Genomic DNA, 25,010 nt, shown 5'->3' on the forward strand with positions numbered 1-25,010 from the left:
GTCAGCAATTTTATATTTGATTCACAGTATTCTGTCTTTTCAGTAGTTGGTGTGACCAAATGAGTTTGTGCATAAAGCATATCTCTCTGGTTGTCTTGAAGAAAAGCATTTGTGCAGCTATTGTGGCCAAACAGGCCACTTCTCATGAACACCACTTTTACTTGGAAGAACAATTGATAAACTGGTTATTCATACTTGGGTGGCTGGCATACATTTTCTCCAAAATGAATGGAGAGAGTTTGGCACTTAAGTCTGTCATAGGAATCAATTGAGTGTTTGTGGCCGATAATAAAATTGGGGCTTTCAAATGAAAATTTTAATCTACCATGGTAAGCCTGGCAACTTGTCAACACCTACGACACCTTTCACGTGAAATCAACATGTTATTAATTAAAGGGTAGAATTTTTAAGAACTTTGATAACTTTACATGTGTCGACAATTGGGAGAGCGACGTAACTGAAAGAACCACTGTTTTCTAAATGACTAATGTGTGATGTTATCATGCACAGATAGCAATCCATTCGGATTAGGATTATAAATCCTAGACAAAGTGGCAGATTCCACATTGCAACTAACCTTTGAAAAACCACCCCTTGTCAGATTTTGGTGTAGTATCCGTATCAGAAGTATCACAACTTCTGAAAAGGCTATTAAAATACTCCCTTTGCAACTATATATCTGTGTGTATGAGTGTGGGTTTTCTTCATATACTTTAACCAACACACTATATTGCAACAAATTGAACATAGCGGTAGATACGAAGATCTAGATATCTCCTACTAAGTTAGACTAAGGAGACTGGTGAAAATGCAAACTGCCACTTTTCTGTTTAATTTGGAAAATGTAGGTTTTACGAAAGATGTTATTTTTGTTAACATGTAATAGGTTTATTGTTGTATTAATAAAATTTTTAAATTTCAAATATGGTAAATGTCAATAGATAGTAGCCACATTGAGAAAAGCTGGGTTTAGAGAAGATTAAGACACCACCCTGTCTCTCCTCTAGGACCTCAGTTTTCAGAGACCAGCAGCATGCTGGGCACCATGGTACCTTGAAAATGTGTATTGGCTATTGAAGAAATACTACTTGGGAACAAAGAAGCAGAAGGGATTATCTGCCTAATGGAGTCAGGAAGGATTCAGAAAGGAGAACAAATTTGGCTAGTTACATCCTTTAAGAAGGCTGTATACTTTACAATTGGTTATATCCCAAATAGTAATTTATAAATTAATAGGACAGTCCAGGACATTTCTCTAGAGCATTCCCATCTAGAGAAATCAATGTTTTTCAAACTGGATTGTAACTTATTAATGGGCAATTACATCAAGTGAGTGGTTCTGAACCAACTTTAAAAAAAAGATATGTAATAGAAAATGTTTAATTTCACTGAATTCTCTCCTGTTATTTCCTTCCTTTGACCTGATTTTGTGTATTCTGATATTTTCCCCCAGCATTACTGAGATCTAGTTAACGAGTAGTTTTGTGTGAGTTAAGGTGTACAACATGATGATTTGATAAACGTATATATTATGAGATGAACTACCACATTTAAGGTTAGTTAACAAATCCATCATGTCACATAGTTCACTTTTTGTGTGGTGAGAACATTTAAGATCTACTTTTAGCAAATTTCTCTAGTTTTTTAATGAAGAAGGATAGATGATTGATATGACTCTTCTTTCACAGTCTAAGACTGCTATACATTTTCCTCAAGCAACTGCTAAAACTGTGTTCAGAAATTTTGATATTTTGTGTGTCTCTTTTCATTCAGTTCAAGTATTTTCTGATTTCCCTTCTTGAGACAGCATCTTTGACCCATGGATTATTTAGAAATTTGTTGTTTAATTACTAAGTGTTAGGAGATTTTCCTGTTATCCTCTGTTACTGATTGCTTGAGTTGTTTAGTTTTATTTTGTTTTTAGTGGTTACTCTAGAAAGCATACTACCATATAGGTCTCTTTACCCTCCACCGTTCATAGCTGTAGTTGTCTTTTATTCTGTATCCACTTACATTAAAAACCTCATCAGACAATTTTACACTTTTTGCATTCAACCACCAAACATATTTTAAGGAATTCAAGATGAATAGTCTGTTATATATACCCAGCTATTTACCATTTCTTTTACTCTTCTTTCATTCCTGATATTCCAAGTTTGTGTGAAGAAATTTCTGTAAGCAATTCTTTTTAATGTTTTATTTATTTCTAGGAGAGAGAGAGAGAGAGACAGCGTGAGCAGGGGAGGGTCAGAGAGAGAGGGAGTCACAGACTGAAACAGGCTCCAGGCTCTGAGCTGGCAGTCAGCACAGAGCCCGATGCAGGGCTCGAACCCACGAACCGCGAAATCACAACCCAAGCGAAAGTCGGACACTTAACCGACTAAGCCACCCAGGCGCCCCTGTACGCAATTCTTTTTTAAAGAAATAAATTTTAAACGTGTATTTATGTTGAGAGAGATAAAAAGTATGAGCAGGACAAGGGCAGAGAGGGAGAGAGAGAGGGAGAGAGAGAGAGAGAGAGAGAGAATCCCAAGCAGGCCCTGTGCTGTCAGCATGGAGCCAAACTTGGTGCTTGATCTCATGAACCGTGCGATATGACCTGAGCTGAACCCGAGAGTCAGACAACCGACTGAGCGACCCAGGTGCCCCTCTTTAATTCTTTTAGAGGAGGTCATCTGGTTGCAGATTTTCTTATTTTTTCTTAATCTGAAAACACCTTTATTTAACCTTCATTCTTGAAGGACATTTTCACTGGATATGGAATTCTGGGTTTATAATTCTTGCAGCACTTGAAAAATATCCCGCTTCCTCCAGCCTTCATGAATTCAGATGAGAAATCTGTCATTAAAATGGTTGTTTGCCCATAGGTTTCTCTCTTTCTCTCTGGCTGCTTTAACATTTTTTCATTTGTCTTTCATTTTTAGCAATTTGATTTTGATGTGTCTGGGGATGGGTGTCTTTGGATTTATCTTTCTTGCTTAGCTTCTTGGATCTTGATTTTTTTTACCAAATTGGGTACGTTTTCAGCCATTATTTCTTCAAATATTTTTTCAGCACTTTCTCTTTTCCTGTGGGACTCTGATGACAAGACTGTTAGGCCTTTTATTTTTGTCCTACAGGTGCCTGAGTGCTCATATTTTTCTATTTTTTCTCTCTGTTGTTGGTCAAACTAAATGATTTCTATTAATCTGTCTTCAAGTTTAATGACTTTTTCTCTGTCATCTCAATTTTGTTATTGGATCTATAAAGTGAGTTTAGTTATATATTTTTTCAGTTCTAAAATATTTAATTCTTCTTAAGTTCTTTTTCTTTACCAATACTTTTTTTTCATGTTTATTTTTGAGAGAGACTGGGGATAGGGTGGGAGTGAACAGAGAATCTGAAGTGGGCTCCATGCTCACAGCACAGAGCCTGATGTGGGGCTCGAACTCACTGACCATGAGATCATGACCTGAGCTGAAGTCGGCCGCTTAACTGAGTGAGCCACGCAGGCTCCCATCTTTACCAATGCTTTTTTTTTTTTTTTTTTTTTTAATTTATTTGAGAGGGGGGAGAGAAAGCATGAGCAGGGCAGAGAGGGGGCAGAGGGAGAAAGAATTTTAAGCAGGCTCTATGCTCAGTGTGGAACCTGACGCAGGGGTCAATCCACGATCCTGGGATCATGACCTGAGCTGAAACTGAAAGTTGGATGTTCAATCAACTGAGCCACCCAGGTGCTCCGCAGCACTTTCTTTTTTAACTTTTGTTTCTAGAGTGCTCATGATTATTTTGGCATTTGTATAACTGTTTTAATGTCTTTGTTAGGTAATCCCAATATCTGCATCATCTCATCATTGGTGAGTGTCAGTGGTTTTTTCCCCCATGCAAATTGAGATTTTTGGATACTTCATATGCCTAGTAATTTTTTACTATATTATGGGCATTTTGAATGTTATGAGACTCTAATTCTTATTTAAATCCTGTGGAGAATGTCAGTGTTTTTATTTTAGCAAGCATTTGCTATAGTGAGGTATGGACCACAAGTTCCAACATTCTGTCTGTGGCTGCATTCCAAAATCAGTTCAGTTTTCAAATATTTTGCAGTGCAATTTTTTAATAAAAATTTTTAAATAAAATTTTAAAAGTTTACTTATTATGAGAGAAAGACGGCACAAATGAGGATGAGGCAGAGAGAGAGAGAGCAAAACCCAAGCAGACTCTGCACTACCAGCACAGAGACAGATGCTGGGCTCAAACTCATGAACCATGAAATCATGATCTGACCTGAGGTCAGACACTTAACTGACTGAGCCACCCAAGTGCCCCATTGCAATGCTATTTTTTTTAATGTTTATTTCATTTATTTTGAGAGAGAGAAAGAGAGGGAGCATGTGGGAGGGGCAGAGAGAGGGTAGGGGGAGAATCCCAAACAGGCTCTGTGTATCAGAGCAGAGCTCAACATGGGGCTTGAACCCACAGAACATGACCTCATGACTTGAGCCAAAGTCCGATGTTTAACCAACTGGGCTGCCCAGGTACTCCTTACATTCTGACTGTTTTTAAGTGGTATTATGTACCTTCATCTTGGGTAACCACCATCACCATTCAGCTCCTGAATTTTTTTTTACCTTCTCAAATTGAAATTCTGTACCCATTATACCAGCATTTTTAACAGCTGCATAGATATAATTTCCTTCAGAAAACCCTATTGTTAAATATTTAGGGTTGTTTCTACAGTAAACATTTCTTATCCACAAAACTTCATACGGTACTTCTTGCACATGTATCCACTTTTTTTCTGCATGATAAACTCCTAGAAATGGGATTTGCTAGAGCCTTTCATACATAGGAGAAATTGATACAGGTTATATAAATTTACAGTGATATATGTATGTGGGGAAACTTTTAGATTCTGTGTATCAAGAGTAGACATTACCATTCTCTTTGCTATTTGCCAATTTGAAAGCAAGTTGCTTTCAGTTATTTTAATTTTCATTGTTCGGATTTCCAGTACAGGCTCAATGTTTAACCCAAATCAAATTATCCTCTTGATTCAGAACTTCGAAAATATGTTAGTGTAGAAGAAAATAACACATCTGATTTAACCCAAAAAGTTATATAGTCTAACTTTCAATGTTGAAACTTTTCCACCGGGTACAGAGGCCAGTGTGATGCTTTGAGACCTTCCAGGTTCCTTCCCCCTTTCCGGACAGTACTGTACACCTCCTTTGGGGTTTCTTACAGTTCTTGCCGCCACCCCTTGAGTGCATGAAACCCAGCTTTTGTGTGCAGGCTAAGCCCCTAAACTTCCCCTCCACCAGTGGTTGTCAACCTTCAGAATCTTCAGCATCACCCAGAGGCCTGATTAAAGCACAAGTTGCTGGCCCCAATCTATCTCCGTATCTGGAGCCAAGAATTTGTACTTCTAACAATTTCCCTGGAAATGTGAAGCATCAACTTCGGTCTGAGGACCACCCTTCGGAGGCCACGGCTTTGCAATGATCAGGAGCTTTTTGGGTTTTTTTTGTTTAAAAAAAATTTTTTTAATGTTTAGTTATTTTTGAGAGACAGAGACAGAGCACGAGCAGAGGAGGGGCAGAGAAAGAGGGAGACACAGAACCTGAAGCAGGCTCCAGGCTCTGAGCTGTCAGCACAGAGCTCAACAAGGGGCTCGAACTCACAAACTGCGAGGTCATGCCCTGAGCTGAAATCAGATGTTTAACCAACTGAGCCACCCAGGCGCCCCGATCGGGAGCGTTTTGGAGGATCTAGATCCTATAGCTCCACCGCACCGTACGCAGCTCCAATCTGGGCGTCTGGACTAAAACAATAATAGGTCAATATAATCATTGTCCTCAAGGGCTCAAAGAGAAGCCCAAGGATAGCGAACCCGTGGGCGCGCCGGGGCTGGAATCCCGCATGCGCGGGCCCGCAGATGCGCGGCGGGAGGCGGACGCCAGGGGGCAGCCTCGCGCTCGCCCTGCCCCGGCTGGTTTCCGGCCGCGCCGGCGCAGGACGCCGCGTGCCGGAGTGGGGGCCGCAGGCAGGCGCGGCGAGCCGGAGCTGCGGAGCAGTGCGAGGTGGGGGGCGCGGGGAGCCGACGGGTACGGGCGCGGTGTCCCGCTCGGACCCAAGAGAGACAAGGCGCCGCGGGGCGGGCCGGCGCGGAGGGCGGGAGGGCTTCCTGCGGGGCTTGCCCTTGGCCGGCGGCCGACGCTGCCCCCTCCCGTGACGGACGACAGCGCCCGGGCCGGGCTTGGGCTCCCGTCCGCCCGCGCCTGTGCTGCCCGGGGTCCGTGCACTCCCTGGGCGCGGGGCCCCGGGGTAAGGGTAGCCCGTGCCGCTCGGGTTTTAAAGGCCGGCTCAGCCCTGTTGTTAGTCTTGTCTTCTCCATCCTTCACCTTGGCTAAGAACCATCCGGGACATTTAAAAGAATGATTTTAATGTGCCTCGTGTTCTACCGGCAAAATGAGACTCCGTTCTGAAATTTTTGGGGTGACGCCAGTTCCTTTCTCCTTGGTTGAATTCAGTATTCTGTAAATTGGGAAAAGCCAATTTTGTTGCGTTGCCTTCTTTTAAATAAACCGTGAGGGTAGAGCAGTGTTTCCGGTTTTTTGTCACCAACTTTTCCCTAGATGTCAGGAATCCTTTGTGCCTAAACAGTGCCCGAATTTCTCTTGCCCAACCGGCCCCACAATCTTTATTCCTTAACTTGCAAAACCAGCAGCAACTTTAATAGTCGTTTTGCTTATTTCTGGACAACAAAGTTCTTTCAGCCTTACAGCCTATCCACAGCCTACTCCAGAAATACTCCTTTCCAAGAAAACAGGCCCATCAGGTGTTCGGGTGGGCTAAAGCTTTCTTTAAGAAACGGGCAGTCTTTGGGTGCCTGGGTGACTCAGTTTGTTAAGTCAGTCTCTTGATTTTGGCTGAGGTCATGGTCTCAGTTTGTGCGCTTGAGCTCCGCATAGGACTCTGCGCTGCCAGGAGCCTGCTTAAGATTCTCAGTCTCCCTCTCTCCCCTGCTCCTTCCTGTCTCTCTCTCTCCGAAGGGGGGAAAAAAAAAAAGTAAAAAAAAATGCTAGAATAGTAAAAAAAAAAAAAAAAAAAAAAGGAGAGAGAGATAGACAGTGACCATGCTGTGTTCAATTCCTTCCAGCACCTGAAGGTTGCAGGATTTAGAGGAAGGGTGTGTGTTTGAGGCTGGAAAACTTGGCTCCTCCAAGTACAGTTTAGTGACCTTGGCTAAGTCACTTCACCTCTGACTCAGTTCTCTTATCTGTTAAATGGGACTAGTAACAATTATCCATGCTGCACGGAATTGGTGTGAGGTTGACGTTGTGTAAAAGTCAGTTGAGTTTTTGGAGGAGTGTTTTTTCGAGGATTCAGAAGTGGATGTGAGAACTTAGGGATAATTGAAAGACTGTTGAGGCATAGAACTGCAGGGTCCATAAGAAATGCATTAAATGGGTAACTGGGTAATGATGACGAAGGTAGATTAGAAAGTATGAATTTCTACAGAATTTGTACCTGATGTTGGCAGCCTTTGCGTGGAAATGAAGAAAGTGGTATTCCTCCAAAGGAAAAAAATATTGTATAAGCTTCAGGCCCTATACAGCTGATTCTACTGCAGTGGCGAGGTAGGATCGATGAGTGTAAGGTTATGGGCAAGGGGGTTTGCAAATTAACAAGATGGCGAACTCAGATTGGAGTTGGTCTGGATGAGAGCGTCAGAGGGCAGGCACATGAAGAAATGAAGAGCAGACGGGACTGAGAAACAGAGAGGAGGCAGTGTGTGAGGGTGTGAAGAGGAGGAATCCTGAGTGATCAGGTAGTGCGTTTTTACCGAGCTCTTGGCTGTTTGCCAGCTACTGAGGATGCAGGGTGTGCAAAGCAGGCAGACGGCCCTCCCGGGAACTCACAGTTGAGGGAGAAGGGACACATGTGCTGGAGCCTGGGCATCTCAGAGGGGTGCCTTCAAGGATGGAGGGAAGCTCAGGGTCTGAATGTGGGGTGCAAGGAGGCGTCTGGAAAGGCAGAGAGGCTGGATCTCAGGGGACCTTATAGGAGTTTGGACTTGATCATGAGGACAGAGGAGGACTGTTAGATGGTTTTAAGCAAGGGGTGATCGGATTTGTGCTTTGCAAAGCTCACCCTGTGTATACCAGCGAGAAACTCGCACACGTGCCGGAGCGTGTTCAAAACTCACTTTGCTAGTTGTGGTACAGCCAAAGAGTTGAATACGGCAAACTCAAGCTTCGTGTGTCTGTGTGGATAAACCTCATAAACTTACTAATGAGCTCTTAAAAAAGCAAGTTGCAGAGGATATATACAGTACAGTTCTACTTGTATAAAGCTTGTAAACATCCATATATTATGTTATTTATAGGCACACTGGTAGTGAAAAAAAAAGCATGGGTGGGAATTATATACGTCAGTGGTTCTTGGACTCAAGCATGCATCTAAATCACCTGGAAGACTTGTTAAGACACAGATTTCTGGGCTTCAGGGTTTCTGATGCAGTCGGTCTGGAGTGAAGACTCACATTTCTAGGTGATGCTGCCGCAGGTCCTGGGACCACAATTTGAGAACTCATGGATGGTGATTGCTTCTTGGGAAGGACTGGGAAGGGGTCCAAAGGGACCTCAAGTGTGTTTCTGTTAAAAAGCTCTTCAAAGAAAAAAATATATGGTGCTCTGTTACTTGACAGAGCTGGATAGGTGTTCATGATCTTATGTTTTAGTTTTTTAGTTGCTTGAAACATTTTAGGAAAGAACACAAAGATCCTGTTTGCTGTGTGGAAAATGGACTGGAAAAGAGAAAGAAGTGGGAGCCCATGCAGGAAACTGTTGGCAGAAGCCCAGGTAAGAGATACTAGAGGCTTCAACCAGGGTGGCCGTAGCAAGAAGGGATTTCAGAGAGGTTTGCGTGATAGAAGTGAGTACATGGGGAGTGGTTGGTTTAGAGGTCGGGGACAGGGGGGATCAAGTCACCTGCTTTGTGACTGGAGCAAGTGGTGGATTATGTGCCTGCCACCATGAGGGAACCCTGGAGGAGGAGTATGCTGGTGACCAGAAAGAGACAGCTCAGTAATGGACATCCTGGCCTCGAGGAGCCAGCTGAGTGACGTGTAGGAGAAAGATCTGGGCCACAGTGGAGACTTGGCAACCAAAGCCACCGCCACGTCTGTGAATGAGATTAAGTGGAGGGAATGCGTAAGATGGAAAGATGCGACAGACCCAGGGGGATAGCGTCACCTAGGGCAGGGCCCAGCCAGCTTCTGCTTGCCCCTTGTATTTGTATGACCTGCGAGCTGAGAATGCTTTTTACCTTTTAAAGTGTTGGGGGAAAGGTTAAAAGAGGAATAATCTTTTGTGACACAACTATATGAAAACTGTATGAAATTCAAACTTCAGTGTCCGTAAATGAAGTTTTATTCAAACACAGCTACACTCAGTTTTTTATGTAATGTTGGGGGCTGCTTTCACATCCTGGCCACAGAGGTGAATGACAGTGACAGAGAGCCTGTGGCCTCTCATCACTTTACACTGCTGCCTGGTGGGTAACAAGTCATGTGATGCCGTTGTTACTAGATTTCAACCTTTGGCCACTAAACCTAAATATTTACTGTGTGGCTTTTACAGAAAAAAGTGCTGGTTCTCGGCCTAAGGTCTAAGTTGAAACATACTTGGTCATTTTGAATGTTGTAAAAGAGAGACGGCAGCTGTTTTATCCATTTCTTTAAGAGCATCTTCTAAGAATTAGGTACCGGCAGAAGAAGCTCAAGAGACCGTGAGGCCTGCATGGTCAAAGTCATCATTGTTCCAGTCAGAATCCATGAAGACATGAAGGAATGGGCCAGACAGAATGATGCAGGCCTGGAGTCTTTATGAGAAAGGTGAGCGAGCATCAGAACACTGATCCCATCAGTAGCTGGAAAGACCGAGGGCAGGCTGAGCAGATTTGAGTGAGGCTGGAGCAATTCAGTAGAGTCAAAAATAGGGGTTGACTGGACACCTCTCAGTGACAGCAGGGACATGCAGAGCAGCATTTTTAAAAATTATGATTAGTTAGAAAGAACTACACTGCGTGGTAGAAGAGTCCATTACTTCTAAACTTTCTTGCTTAGAGGAAGCAGTGTTGCTGTGTTGACCCTTGACATGCAGTCTCAATGGGCTGGGTCACTGGAAGAATGGAGTTGTCATTTCCTGAGATTCTGACCACCGGAAATAGATTTGTGGGGAAAGAGCAGATGTTGAGTTTGGGAAGTATTTTTGTTATCCTTTTTTTTTTTTAATAAATTCTTTTTTTTTTTAATGTTTGTTTTTTTTTTGAGAGAGAGAGTGCATGCAGGGGAGGGGCATAGAGAAAGGGAGACAAAGGATCTGAAGCTGATGTGGGGCTCAATATCATGAACCATGAGATGACCTGAGCTGCAGTCGGACGCTTACCTGACTGAGCCTCCCAGGCACCCCGTTTTTGTTATCTTTTTAAGTTGAGATGTAATTTATATACCGTAAAGTTTTTATTATTTACTTTATTTTAAAATATTTTTGAAAGAGAGATAGAGTGTGAGTGGGGGAGGGGCATAGAGAGAGGGAGACACAGAATCTGAAGCAGGCTCCAGGCTCTGAGCCATCAGCACAGAGCCTGATGCAGGGCTCTGTTCTGTGGACTGTGAGATCATGACCTGAGTGAAGTCCAACACTCACTCACTCAACTGAGCCACCCAGGCGCCCCTAAAGTTTGCTTTTTTAGTGTACAGTTCAGTGATTTTTAGTACATTCACAAGGTTGTGTAACCATCACCACTAATTCCACAACACTTTAATCCACAAAAGTAATCTGGCACCTGTTAGCAGCCATTCCCCTTCCCCTTTCACTCAGCCCCTCGAGTCACTAATCCACTTTCTGTCTCTTTGGATGTGCCTATTCTAGACGACGTTTCATATAAATAGAATCCTATGATCTGTGACGTTTTGTGTCTGCATATTTCCTTTAGGATAAAGTTTTCCGGTGTTATCCATGTTGTAGTGTGTATTAGAGCTTGATTTATTTTTGTGGGTGAATCCTATCCCATGTTTGGATATATCAGATTTTATTTGTCCATTTATCAGCTGAGGGACTTTGGGTTATTTCTGCTGTTTGGCTATTATGAATAATGCTGCTGTGAACATTCATATACAAGTGTTGGTATGATCGTGTGTTTTCAGTTCTCCTGGGTGGTGGATTTGCACAGGGAACTCTATGTTTAACCTTGCGAGGAACTTTCAGACTATCTTCCGCGGTGGCTGCATCATTTTGTATTGCCCCCACACTGCATCAGGGCTCCTGTTTTCCCACGTCCTCCTCTGCACTCGCTCTTGTCTGACTCTTTGATGACAGCCATCCTAGTGGGTATGAGCTGGGGTCTTGCTGTGGTTTTGACTTGCATTTTCCTGAGGACTAATACGGTTCAGCATCCTTTCATGAGCCTATTGGCCATCTGATATCTCCTTTGGATAAATGTCTGCTGAAGTCATTTGCCCATTTATAAATTGAGTCATTTATCTTTTTATTGTTGTGAAGAAATATTGTTTTTGAATTGTCTGTCTACGTCTAAGTAGAGATGTCAAGGAGCCAAGGGTGGCGTTCTGAGGAGGCTAGGACTGGGGCTTTACAACTGGGAACTGTCAGCAGGTGGGGACAGAGAGCCGGAGTCTGGATGAAGTCACAGAGCTTGCGTGAGAGCAGCAGTTTAGAGTCAGGCAAGAGGAGCCTCCCTGGGAACCAAATAATGAAGGCATTTCAAGGAGGAGGGAGTGATCAGCCAGGCCCCATGCCACTGGACCGTCAAGCCCGGGACTGAACTGACTGCTGTGTTCAGCGATATGTTCAGCGATATGCAGCTCACAGAGATTCAGGCAGTGTGGGTGGAGTGCTGGGGGGCGGGGGGACAGAGAAAAGCAATGGGGATAGTAAGCATAGATAGTTTTTCAAGGAGTTGGCCAAAAAGGGACGAGAAACAGGGCAGTAACCTAAGGGGAGGAGGTAGGTGCACTGGTAGTGCTTTGGGAGCAGAACAGAGGCAGCGTCCCAAGCAGACGGGGAGGGAGGGATCGATGTTCGGGCAGGCACAGGGTCAGTTTGTTGTCTCGTTTTGCAGCAGAGAAGGCAGCGGGGGAGGGGGCAGGAGCCTGCAGTGAGGTTGGGGGCTTGTGGCTCCCTGATTGCTTCTGTTTTTTTTTTTTTTTTCAGGAAAATAGGGAACAAGGTGATCAGCTGAGAGTGAGTTGGGGAGGAGGTGATGCAGGTTTGAAGAGAAGGGGCCCTAGGCCATGGAACGAACCTGTCAGGTGTATTGACCCATTGCAGTGGGTGAGACTGCGGAGCCGTGGAACATGGCGTCTCAAGCACAGGAAAAGAAAGTTGTTTTTACAGAATTTCGGAGTGAGTGGAGTTTAGGCAGAATTCAAAGGAAGTGATGTTCTGATGGGCTCAAAGTTAAGCTGGGCTACCTGTAAAGATGTCAAGATCTGGGGCACCTGGGTGGCTCAGTCGGTTAAGCGTCCTACTTCAACTCAGGTCATGATCTCACGGTTCATGGGTTCGAGCCCCGCGTCGGGCTCTGTGCTGACTGCCAGCTCAGAGCCTGGAGCCTGTTTCAGAGTCTGTGTCTCCCTCTCTCTCTGACCCTCCCCTGCTCACGCTCTCTCTGTCTCTCTCTCGGAAATAAATAAAAAACATTAAAGAAAAAAAAAAGATGTCAGATCTGATCTGGACTGCAAAGTGGACCCCGGGGCCTGGTTCCTGGGAGACCACAAGATTCACATAGATGTCCAATGCCTTCTCCAGAGACGGCTCACGTGCAGTGCTGCGCCCCGTTGAAGCAGAGGCGGCTTCTCTGTGTCAAGGACACTTAGCTCCTCCCGGCAAGAGCGGGATGCTCCCCTGTTCTGGTAGGACTTCGAGTGGCAAAATGTTTGATGGCGTGTGACTCCGGAGAGCAGTTTCTCCGTGAGTAAGAAAGCAGCCCTCATTCCAAGAAAGGGGTTGTTGATACTTCTTAACAGTGGTGTGTCCTTAGGACAGGTGCTTCTCTCTGTGCATTTTGCACCTGGCTCCATCCCCGTCTGCTGTCCCCGCACCATGAGTGGCAGGCGGGTTTTACTTTCTCTAGGAGAAGGTGCAAAAGCGCTGTCCCCTCTCAGGCTTCTGGTCTCAGGGCGAATCTCCAGAGAGGGCTTCTGGGCTGGCTTCATCCGGGGAATTTCCTTGGTTATCCTCTGTCCTTGAAAGCTTATCACAATATATGAGAAGCTTTTTCATTTACTTGTTTATTATCTGTCTTCTCCGCTGGTTTCCGCCTAAGGTCCAAGAGGAGAAGAACCACATCTGTTTTATTTACTCCCAGATTCCCAGTGCCTAGAGTTGAGCTTAGGAAACGGCTTACTGCGTGTCGAGTGAATGAGAGGGCGGGAGCTTAGTGATGGAGATGGAAGGAGCGGATTGGCACCAGAGAGGCCGGGCACATGCAGGGCTCTGAGCTCTCGGCAGCTGGCACGGCTGCATGATGGCAGCCGGGCTGTCGGAGGACTTCCTGCAGCTGCCACTCCATTCGGGGGCCTGAGGGACACCCGGACCCTGGGAGGGCCCCTGGAGAAGGTGGGCGATTTGAACTATTGCCATTTGCCTATGTGCAGAGTTGCAGTTTTATTCAGCAAACCTCCTTTTTGGTACTTTGTGACAGAGTATTGTCAAACCAGTGTCTGGCGCCAAGGGGAACACTGAGTGACCAGGAGTCTGGGTGGTGGCCTGAGCTGGGAGAAGGAAGACGCTCGTGGAAGGTAACTCTTCATGTCACAGTCATTTCAGACACAGGAAGCCCAGGGTCAGATCTGTCACTAGCGTCCCCCATGCATCCCAGTACTGATTTTTTTAAGCTTATTTATTTTTGAGAGAGAGAGAGGCAGAACGTGAGCAGGGGAGGAGCAGAGAGGGAGGAAGACACAGAATCCGAAGCAGGCTTCAGGCTCTGAAGCCCGGTATGGGGCCCGAACTCACAAACTCTGAGATCATGACCTGAGCTGAAGTTGGTTGCTCAACTGACTGAGCCACTGAGCCCTTTCCCAGCACTGACATTAAGCCATCTGCTATGTCAGTGCTTTCACTCTGGTTCTTAAATAGCTTCGGCCTCAAGCATTCTGAGTGTCAAGCACCCGACGTCCAGGGTCCTCCCATCCCTCTCGCCTCCCAACCCCTCTGCCATGCAGCAGCCAGGCAGTAATGCTCCACTGCGGGCCTCCCACCGCCGCTGGTGCTAGAGCTGGCTGGGTGAGGGTCGCGCCTCCCTGGTGGCTCCCGGTACGAGGATCGCCACCGTTATTCCAGCTTGTGCGCTTATCAGCTCTTACCCCACAGCACTGCCACGGCCTTTTACCTGGACTCCCAGACTCTGCTTCTTCCACGCCAACCACATCTTTCACACCTGCTCAAGAGTAGCCCTGCTGCTTAAAGTTTCTAGGGAACGGGGCCTGGGTGGCTCACTCATATAAGCATCTGACTCTTGGTTTCTGCTCAGGTCATGATCTCACAGTTTGAGTTTGAGCCCCGCGTCTGGCTCTGCACTGACAGCCTGGAGCCTGCTTGGGATTCTCTCTCTGTCCCTCCCTCACTCTGTCTCTTCACTTTCTCTCAAAAATAAATAAATAAACCTTAATATAAAAAAAAAATCCTTAAAAAAAAAAAAAAAAGGTAAAGGAGCTTTCTAGCACCTTCTAGGGAATATCCCAGCTCCTTAGCTGGGTTCTGGAGACCCTCAGCATCTAGCCCCCACCCCCTACCCCATCTCATATCTGGCTCCTCTCCTTTGTCCATGGCCCCACTAGACTAACAAATGCGGTTTTCTTTCATTTTACTAATTATTCATTGAATATCTATTTAGTGCAAACTGCTATGGGAGAGAAAAAGACACAGGCACCTTCCTTTTAGTTGAATCTAGAGTGGATGAACCCAGACAATAGTATGTAATAAGAAGGCAATGATTATGGAAATAGCTGCCTTTGAGCATTCTGTCCCTTCTTTAATCCTCACGAGGACAGTACAGCATGCAGGATCCTTGGGCATAAGAGGCCCGAGGGGCTGTGTGGTCCTTAACCCCTTGTTGCCCAAACGCCTTGATAGACGTAAAAACTGACTTATTATTTCCTGTTTCATATTCTGTTTCAGGAAGTTGCAGGGGATAGCAGCATGGAAAAGAAAGCCCAGGACAGCAGAAAAGGTGCCCCCCATAGAGCAGTGCCCCCGGCTGTGGGGCTGCTGCTCTCCATGGCGCTCATGAATGCGCTCCTCTACTTCTGCCTTGACTGGTTTTTCATCTCTCGTACACGCCCTGCTCTGGACTCTGCCCACTGTCCCCAGGGACACTTCAGAATGGGACAGATGAAAAACTGCTCACCGTGGCTGTCCTGCGAGGAGCTGAGGACCGAAGTGAGGCAGCTGAAGCGTGTTGGGGAAGGAGCTGTGAAGAGAGTGAGTTCTGGGTTATACCTGTGTGTTATTGGGGTGGCCTTTCAGGACAGCAGCTTGGCACTATGTGTTAAGAGCCATCAAAATACCCTTGGCCGGGGCGCCTGGGTGGCTTAGTCGGTTAAGCGTCCGACTTTCGCTTAGGTCATGATCTCGCGGTTCGTGGGTTCGAGCCCCGCGTCGGGCTCTGGCTGACTGCCAGCTCAGAGCCTGGAGCCTGTTTCAGTCTGTGACTCCCTCTCTCTCTGACCCTCCCCTGCTCACGCTCTCTCTCTCTCTCTAGAAATAAATAAAAAAAACCTTAAAAAAAATTAAAAAAAAAAAAAAAAAACCCTTGGCCCAGTGATGTCACATCTGGGACTTTATCCGAATAATCCAATGAAAGCAAAAAAGCTAAATGCATAAAGGAATACTTTGTTATTTATAGTAACAGAAAACCAGAAATAATAACTGTAAGGGAATAGTTAATTATGGCCCAGCCATTTAATAGAATGTTTTGCAGCCATGAAGTGTAGTTAGGAATCCTGGGTGAAAAAAAATATGATAATACGTTAAAAAAACGCAACATGCAGAATTGCACAATACATGATTTTCAACTGCAAAATTAATGTATTTATGTAGAAAATATAGAAATGATAGAAATTGTGCTATGGTGAAGGATTATAGGCAATTTTTTTCATTCTTTTCAAACTCTAGCATATTGACTTTTTAAAAGTTTTTTCATTTTATCAGTTTTTAAGTGTATTTATTTATTTTGAGAGAGATCAAGAGAGCAGGGCAGGGGCAGAGAGAGAGGGAGAGAAAGATTCCCAAGTAGGCTCAGTGCTGTCAGAATGGAGCCCCACACAGGGCTTGAACTCAAGAACCATGAGATTATGACCTGAGCTGAAATCAAGCGTTGAACATTTAACCAACTGAGCTACGAAGGTGCCCCTCAAGTTTTTTTATTAAAAACAAATTTCTTTTTTTTTTTCTTTAATGTTTATTTATTTTTGGGAGAGAGAGACTGAGTGTAAGCAGGGGAGGGACCGAGAGAGAGTGAAATGCAGAATCTGAAGTAGGCTCCAGGCTCTGAGCTGTCAGCACCGAGCCTAATGCGGGGCCCAAACCCACAAACGACGAGATCATGACGTGAGCTGAAATTGGACACAACCAACTGAGCCACCCAGGCTTTGTTTGGGGAAACAAGGGCACCATGAATGTGGAAAGGAGACGTTCTGAAGGAAGAAGTCAGGGAGAAGGGAAAGGAATTTATGTAAAGTAAAACCATAAACAAAGTAACTGATTCAGATTTATTCATTCATTGAAGATACTAGAGGTATCGCAATGAATTAAAGACTCTTTTTTTTTTTTAAAGACTCTTGAAGCTTGTTTCTAGTTGGCGGTTCAGGCGATGAATAAGAAACAGGTGTAATAAAATGTATTAGTGACATTGTGCTATGAAGACAGAACAGGGCAAGGGAAGAAAGAGGGCCATGGGCTCGTTGCTGTAGGTTTTCAGGAATTATCTGAGAGTGAGTGGTATGGATATTTGGGGGAAACACGTCCCAGTAAGAAAGATGGGGACCAGCAGAGGCCTCAGCATGGAACATGCCTGGTTGTTTGGGAACCAGGAATGAGCCAGTGTGAGCAGAGTGCAGGACGGGACGGGAGACGGCACACGAGGTGGGAGAAGGGCCAGCCGGTATCTGGGGCATGCGGGGCTTCGTGGGACTAGGAGGACTATCGGAGTAGTTAGAATAGAGGGACAAGGTGGTGTGTGTGTGTGCTCGCGTGTGTGCATGCAAGTGCAGAGGACCCGAAGGTGTGGATGAGGGTGGAAGATTGGCTAGGCCTTGCAGGGGAGAGATGTCACTGCTTGACAGGGGTGTTAGCAGGGAACGCAGTGAGAAGTCCGTGGATTCTGGTCACGTGGAAAGGTAGAGCCGGTGGGGTTTCCCAGTGGATCAGTTGTGGAGTGGAAGAGAGGGAGACCTTGTGTGCTCTCTCCCTTCTCGTCCTGCGCCCTGCTCACCCTGGCTCATTCCTGGCCTCCAAACAACCAGGCATGCTCCATCTTGGGGCCTCTGCTGGTACCCACCTTTCTTACTGGGACATGTTTTCTCCAAATATCCGTATGGCTCACGCTCAGATCCTTCTGAACACCCAGAGTAACGAGCGCGTGGCCCTCTTCCCTTGCCCCGCTCTGCCTTCATAGCACATGTCTCAAGGATCTTAGCCCAGGCAGCGGGAAGAATAGGGTTCCCATTCCCTGCGCGGGGAGGACAGGAAGAACAGTTTCTGGTGCATGAGGTGAACACGCTAAGGCCCTCTCGGTGCCCACATGGAGACCCAGACAGCTGGATGAAGTGGTCTAGCATTTGGGTCGGGGGCAGGGGGTGGGGTTATAAATTGGGACAGTGCTGAAAGCATTAGGATGTGGAGAAACCACCAGGGAAGGATGTGTGTAGAGAAGAGGACTTACAGCCAGTTGATTTCTGTCTCCTTCAAAGAGGTGACCTTGAGGGGGCTGGCTGCCCGCTTGTTTCCGTGTTCTGCTCAGACCCATTTTTTATTTCTTTTCCAGAATTGCTCTTTGCCTTGAAGGATATATTTCTGGGTAGGTAGCTTTGATGGTGGCAAATCACTGTTTGAGGACAGATTGGAGTTCAGGGCACCTCTACAAATCATGCCTATCCAAGTATGGGTTTAATAATAAGGCCAATAACTGAGTAATGCAGTTTTGTTTATTAAAGGGAAGTATGACTGGGGCACCTGGGGTGGTTCAGTTGGTTAAGTGTCTGACTCTTGATTCCCACTCAGGTCATGATCTTAGTTTGAGCCTCGTGTAGGGCTCTATGCTGAGAGCACAGAGCCTGCTTGGGATTCTCTCTCTCCCTTTATCTCTGCCCCCCCCCCCCCCCGCTTGTGTTCTCTCTCTCTCTCTCTCTCTCTCTCTCTCTCTCTCTCTCTCTCTCACAATAAGTAAACATTTAAAAAAATGAAGTATGGAGGTGCCTGGGTGGCTCAGTTGGTTGAACCTCCGACTTTGGCACTCAGGTCATGATCTCACGGTTCGTGGGTTCAAGCCCCGCGTCGGGTTCTGTGCTGACAGCTAGCTCAGAGCCTGGAGCCTGCTTCAGATTCTGTATCTCCCTCTCTCTCTGACCCGCCCCTGCTCACGCTGTCTCTATCTCTCAAAAATAAATGAAACATTAAAAAACATTTAAAAAGAAACCTCGATCTCAGATAAAGAAATAAATTAATTAAATTAAATTAAATAATGAAGTATGGCTGAAAGGCAGTTACATTGTTTTTTGTGTCTTTGGCTGAAATTTGCCTTAAAGGCAAAAGTATTTGTGTGCTGGTTATTAGCTCCATCAGTGAGGAATCTTGTTTGTCTGTCTTGTGCCCTCGAACACCGGGGCCTTTGTGAGTCTTGGCACAGGGCAGCCTCTCACTTCTACCACAGTGGCACTTGTTTGTTTGTTTTTAATTTTAATTTTTTAAATTACAGTTTATTGTCAAGTTGATTTCCATATAACACCCAGTGCTCATCACAAGTGCCCTCCCCCAGGCCCATCACCCACTTTCCCCTCTCCCCCACCCCCATCAGTCCTCAGTTTGTTCTCAGTATTTAAGAGTCTGTCATGGTTTGCCTCTCTCCCTCTTAACTATTTTTCCCCTCCCCCTCCCCCATGGTCCTGTTAAGTTTCTCCTGTTCCACATATGAGTGAAAACATATGATATTTGTCCTTCTCTGCCTGACTTATTTCGCTCAGCATAACACCCTCGAGTTCCATCCATGTTGCTACATGTGGCCAGATTGCATTCTTTCTCATTGCCATGTAGTATTCCATGGTATAGATAAACCATATCTTCTTGATCCATTCGTCCGTTGATGGACACTTAGGCTCTTTCCATGATTTGGCTATTGTTGAGAGTGCTGCTATGAACACTGGGGTACATGACAGGGGCACTTATTTGAATGACCCCCTGCCCAGAATGTGTGTCCCATCGCTGGTACCAGCATGGGCACTGCTCCTCACTAACGCCGAGGGAGGCATAAGCTTCTCAATAGGAATGTCCATATCCAGAGTTCTTGCATCCCTCTCGCCAACCACCCCCACCCCCTACCCCCCGCCCCCTGGCACCCTTGCTTCAGTAACTCTTCAGTCTCATTGGGACCTCCAAGGTGTTGATGCTGGGACGGTTTCACTTTCTGTCTTCACTCCCCCATTTCACCCAGCAGCAGAGCCTCTGTGATTGTTCCCCTAAGTGTCAATCTTGTGCAGACTCACACACTGTTCGCTCCTCCACCTCTCTTCCCATCTTGCCTGGAGGGAGAGCCCCAAACCCAGTGACCCCAGCTGTGCCACCTGCGTCTGAGCAGTTGCCCGGGACAAAGTTGCACAGCTCTGAGGTTTAAGGCCTGACCACAGACCTCCGCCGTGCACTCAGCACAGCCCAGCAGCCCTACCCTGTTCCCTGGGCAACTTTTCCTTCCCCTGCCTCAGCTGACGGTCTCGGGTTGCATAAGTTGTTATGTAAACAGAACCCTCCCAAAGGGAGTTTATCCATCCTCCAGCCGCCAGACCTGTAAGCCCTCCGGCTCAGGTGTTGTGACTTGTGACTCCTCACAGCGCCCTCCCTGGAGGCCTCCGCTGTCTCCTGCTCCCTCAGCCCTCCCCACGCTGAGGGTCCTGGCTGGCCCGCAGACACACACGCATGCTTTCACGGGGAAATCCCTTTCCCAGCATCCCTGTTCCTCGGAAGTGCCATGCATGCCCTGCTTCCTCTATAGTGAAAGTGCCAGAGCCCTGGCCCCACTTCTCTTGTGCTCTGCCGGGATGGCTTCCAAACACCCCCTCTCCAGAGGAACTGCCCTCATCCCGACACCTGAAAACCCCACGTTGGACATTTCTCGGTCTTCCTCTCGCTTTACTTTTTCTGCAGCCTTTGATCCAGTTGACTCCTCGTCTGTCCTTGCAACCCTGGCTCTCCATGCTACCCCTCGTCATGGCTCTCCTGCTCTCTCACTGGCCATTCCTAATGACTCCCCTTTGCTGGCTTCTCTTCCCTCTCTTGCCCCCGGTTTTCAACCAGAAGCGATTTTGTTCCTCAGGGGGTCATTAGGTAATGGGCAGAGACAGGTTTGCGTTTGTCACATCCTTGGGGGGTGGGGGGGTGGGGGGAATGGTGCTCCTGGCAGCCAGTGGGTAGAGGCCAGGGATACCACTCACCTTCCTACAACACACGGGACAGCCTCACCCTAACAAATATTTACCTGGCCCAAATGTCAGTAGCACTGAGGTTAACAAACATTATTCCTCTTAGTTCCTTCCTGGATCCTCTTTCGTCTTCTGTAGATGAACTCTCAAGTGATCGAATCTAGTGCCATTGCTTTAAAGACACGTGCATGCTCACGATCCCCAGTTTATATCCAGCCTGTAGCTCTCCCTGAGCCACATTTGTATATGCAACTACTTACTTATTTGACATCTATGCTTGGAGGTCTCTTGACCATCTCAGTGTCCTGAGGATGGAACTCTTGATAGTTTCCCTCGGAGACCTGCTCTCCGAGCCTCCCCTATCTCAGTCACCATTACCACTTCCTTCCCACCTCCTTGCTGGAGCCCAGACCAAGGTGACTTCTTGGATCCTCTCCACCCCTCCCCCCTCGACTAAGCCAAGAGCAAGTTCCATCAGGTAGATTTTCTTTTCAAAACAGGCCCCAACCTTGTTTGATGATCTCCCTGGCCCCTGACCCATTCTAGCTGTCACCATTAGTTGTTGCCTTGGCCTGGCCTGCTTTTGCCTGTCATGATGCACCATGCATCCTTGTCTTCCTTTTTTTGAGAGAGAGAGAGAGAATAATGCAACTGAGCCAGGGGCAGAGATAAAAAGAGAAAAGCAGGGCTCACCCAAAGTGGGGCTTGTGTTTTACCTGAAGCGGGGCTGTTGTTCACCCAAAGTGGGGCTCAGGCTTACCGAGAGTGGGGCTCGAGCTCAGGTGATGTGGGACTCGAACTCCTGAACTGTGAGAACATGGCCTCAGCTGAAATCAGATGCCTAATGACTGAACCACCCAGGTGGCAGGCTTGTTGTCTTCTAAACACAGCTCAGATCATGCCACTCTTGCATGGCTTCCCACTACCCTTAGGGGAAAAGCCACACCTCTTACCACAATCTGCCATCTTTTTCCTCATCTGGACCTAGCTCACCTCCTAACTCATTCCAGATGGGTCCCTCACCTTGCCTTGCAGTCACCTTGCCCTTTCTCTGGTATCTTGATAGAACATGGCCTTTCTCCCCTTAGGGCCTCTGCGGTGCCTTTTTTTGATGGACAGATAAGTTCCAGTTTATGCTTTTATTAATAGTTCTAGATTTTTATTCCTAGAGCTTTTTTCTATTTTAGATTACTGCCTTAGATAGATTATAGATTTAATGTTAAAGGCATTTGATAAATTATGCTCCAGATTGGTTTCTAAAACCATAACCTTTGTTTTAGGGAGTAAGTAGAAGCAGAGAAACAGCCCACAGGCAGCAGAAGCAGCCCGGGACAGCCGCCTCCCCACTGCTGAGCCTGTTTCCTCTGGTGCAGGCTCCTGCCTTCCTTTTGGGGATTTAAGCAGATCAGAGGCGCTTAATGACTGTAAGAGCCGAGGTGGCCTGTGCACTTGCTCCGTGTTGGCCTACCAGGAGGGGCAGCTCGAGTGTCTGCGGGCATTTCAGCTTCTGCTGTTACAGCTGAAGTAACACAAAACCACACCCCGTGTAAAATTGTTCTCCTTACCTAAAACCGTTTCTATCCGCGGTTTGCTGGGCTACCTTGAAAGATGAACAGGTACTATTGTGGTGCGTTATGGGCTGGCCTCTCCAGAGGGCTCTCAGCACCCTATGCGGTGTCCCTCCCGGGCCAGCCCTGGGCCTCCTGCACTGGGTGCCTGTGTTTGCTCATCAGTGAGTCTTTGTAACCAGACTGAGAGCCACTCCGGGACTGGGTTTGTCAGGCTAGCTCTGCCTCCTCTGCAGCGGCGGTGGCGTTTGCCTGCTCACTAACACAGGTGCCGGCTTCAGGTTTGATGCTCTCCATGACTTGGTTTCAGGTCTTTCTGTCTGAGTGGAAGGAACGCAAAGTCGCACTCTCGCGACTCACCCGTCTGGAGATGAGAGATGATTTCCTGCATGGGCTGCAGATGCTGAAAACCCTGCAGAGTAAACATGTTGTCACCCTGCTTGGCTACTGTGAGGAGGACAACACTATTCTTACCGAGTATCACCCCTTAGGTTCCTTGAGCAATCTGGAAGAAACGCTCAACCTTTCCAAGTACCACAGCGTGAACACGTGGCAGCACCGGCTGCAGCTGGCCATGGACTACGTGGCCATTATCCACTACCTGCACCACAGCCCCCTGGGCACCCTGGTCATGTGCGACTCCAGTGACCTGGCCAAGACCCTGTCCCAGTATCTGCTGACGAGCAACTTCAGCATTGTGGTCAACGACCTGGACGCCTTGCCCCTGGTGAACCACAGCTCAAGGACATTTGTGAAGTGCGGCCACAGGGAGCTCCACGGGGACTTTGTGGCCCCAGAGCAGCTGTGGCCCTATGGAGAAGACACACCTTTTGACGACGACCTCATGCCCTCATATGACGAGAAGATCGACATCTGGAAGATTCCAGATGTCTCTAGTTTCCTTTTGGGGCACGTTGAAGGGAGTGATATGGTCCGGTTTCACTTGTTTGATATTCATAAGGCATGTAAGAGCCAGACCCCTGCAGAAAGACCCACTGCTCGGGAAATTCTAGACACTTATGAGAAGGTTTTGAATCTGCTCAGAGAGACTGTGATGTCCCAGACAAGAGAAATGCTGTAAAAACCAGTCAGTGAAGAATGGGTTTTCAGGAACAAATGGAATCATTGCAGCAATTTTTGCACTAATGGTGAGTTTTTTGCTGTTCAGCATGTGGTTCTTCCTCTGCATCCACACCACGTGTGAGCTCTGCTCATCCCCTGGGGACCTGGTCAGATGCCTCACCTTCTCCCGCTGATCACACCTGCCGAACATGAGAGCAGCGGATCTAGCCATATCTGAAGGAGGTAACAAACGTGTCACCACATCGGGGTTCTACCCGCCCTAATTACCAAACCTGTAAGCTTGTAAGAAACATACAGAGAAAAGATCCCTAAATGGCAGGATATGAAAGGAACGTACAGTAGTTTTCCAAAGAATTTTTTTTCCTCATTTTTTTAGATAGTTGTCAACGCTAGCAGGGTCATGGGAGTATTTGTGGCCTGTCGACATCACATGGTATTGATGAGGCCATCTTTACTGTCTTAAATGATTATTTAAATGTTTACTTTAATGAATGTGAAGCTCTTGTGCCATCCTCTTTCCAAAAATATAAAGGAGAACCATGATAGCTTGCTCTTTGAAATTTTGAATGGACAAAGAATATTTAGAACAGCAAGTATGAGGGAAATTATGTCTGTGTCATTGCCTTGGACAGTGTTTGTGAAATTCTTGTTTACCTTCCAGCTAGGTTTTCTGTCTCCAAAATAAATTATTATGAACACTTTACATCAACAGTGTCACTCATTACTGGAAAGTGTCAAATCCTTCCGCTTGAGCTGCATGATGGAATCCTTTAGAAAGTTCTTTTTTGGTCACTATCATCCTCCTTTGCAGAGGATGATGGATTTGGTGTGTATTCATTATCACTAATAAGGTGGTTAAAGCTGACATTGAGGGACAAAGATGCCCCTAGCAGATGCTGCTTGCCCTTGAACTTGAGCAGGCGTCAGAATCACTAGAATCACAGGAAGCTGGATCTCACCCTAGAGTCTCTGACTCAGGAGGTCTGGGGCAGAGTCTGAGACTCTGCATTTCTAACTGGTTCAGAGGTGATGCTGGTGCTGCTGGTCTTGGGCCTACATTTTGAGAACCTCTGCCCTTAACTGTTGGGGAGGGCACCACAGCAGGAGGGTAGGGCAGTACCGTCAGTATTGTGTCCTGTTCTACCGCCCGTGGGGCTCAGTGGGTCCTGTGCCTGATCAGAGTATATGCAGACCTAGAAGATTTTAACTGTCCCTTTTGTTATGAAGACTGCCACAACCAACTAGGATGGCTGTGATCGAGAGGGTGGACAGTAACAAGTGTCGATGAGGATGTGGAGAATTAGAACACTCGTACATTGCTGGTAGAAATGTCATGTGGTGCAGCTGTCTGCAAAACAGTCGGGCAGTTCCTCAAAAACTTAACAATAGAGTTGCCCTGACCCAGCAATTCCACTCAAGACAATTACCCAAGACAATTGAAAACACGTCTACAAAAAATCTTGTACATGAACATTCATGGCAACGTTCATAATAGACAAAAGATGGAAATAACCCAAATGTTCATCAACTGGCGAATGGATAAAGATGATACCGGGGGCCTGGGTGGCTCAGTCAGGTAAGCGTCTGACTTTTGATTTCAGCTCAGGTCATGCTCTCAGTTTGAGTTTGGGCCCCGCATTGGGCTCTGTACCGACAGCGCAGAG

General features: G+C 46.6%; 1 protein-coding gene across 4 annotated transcripts; it reads left to right on the forward strand.

Moving 5' to 3' along the window:
* The first annotated feature begins 5,985 nt into the window (after positions 1–5,985).
* POMK (protein O-mannose kinase) lies at positions 5,986–24,049 on the forward strand. 4 transcript variants are annotated; one of them, XM_039235647.1, is made up of 7 exons: positions 6,004–6,059; positions 8,723–8,843; positions 9,726–9,877; positions 12,813–12,974; positions 13,708–13,804; positions 15,186–15,488; positions 22,574–24,049. In XM_039235647.1, exons 6-7 carry the CDS (start codon positions 15,207–15,209, stop codon positions 23,342–23,344), a joined length of 1,053 nt encoding a protein of 350 aa, XP_039091578.1. In that variant the 5' UTR covers positions 6,004–6,059; positions 8,723–8,843; positions 9,726–9,877; positions 12,813–12,974; positions 13,708–13,804; positions 15,186–15,206; the 3' UTR covers positions 23,345–24,049. The 4 variants fall into 4 exon arrangements, with proteins under 4 accessions (XP_039091576.1, XP_039091578.1, XP_039091575.1 ...); XM_039235645.1 differs by lacking the exon at positions 12,813–12,974 and having other exon boundaries at positions 5,986–6,059; positions 8,749–8,843; XM_039235644.1 differs by lacking the exon at positions 12,813–12,974.
* The last annotated feature ends 961 nt before the right edge of the window (positions 24,050–25,010 follow it).

This window comes from Hyaena hyaena, unplaced genomic scaffold (genome assembly GCF_003009895.1).
Source record: "Hyaena hyaena isolate Hyena2069 unplaced genomic scaffold, ASM300989v1 scaffold_100, whole genome shotgun sequence".
NCBI classification, from domain to species: domain Eukaryota; kingdom Metazoa; phylum Chordata; class Mammalia; order Carnivora; family Hyaenidae; genus Hyaena; species Hyaena hyaena.

Excerpts from the sequence above, each read along its gene's own strand:
- POMK (XM_039235645.1), top strand. The coding sequence starts at position 15,207 with ATGGAAAAGAAAGCCCAGGACAGCAGAAAAGGTGCCCCCCATAGAGCA. Across the intron at positions 15,489-22,573 it reads GGGAAGGAGCTGTGAAGAGA|GTCTTTCTGTCTGAGTGGAA; the intron begins GTGAGTTCTGGG and ends ACTTGGTTTCAG.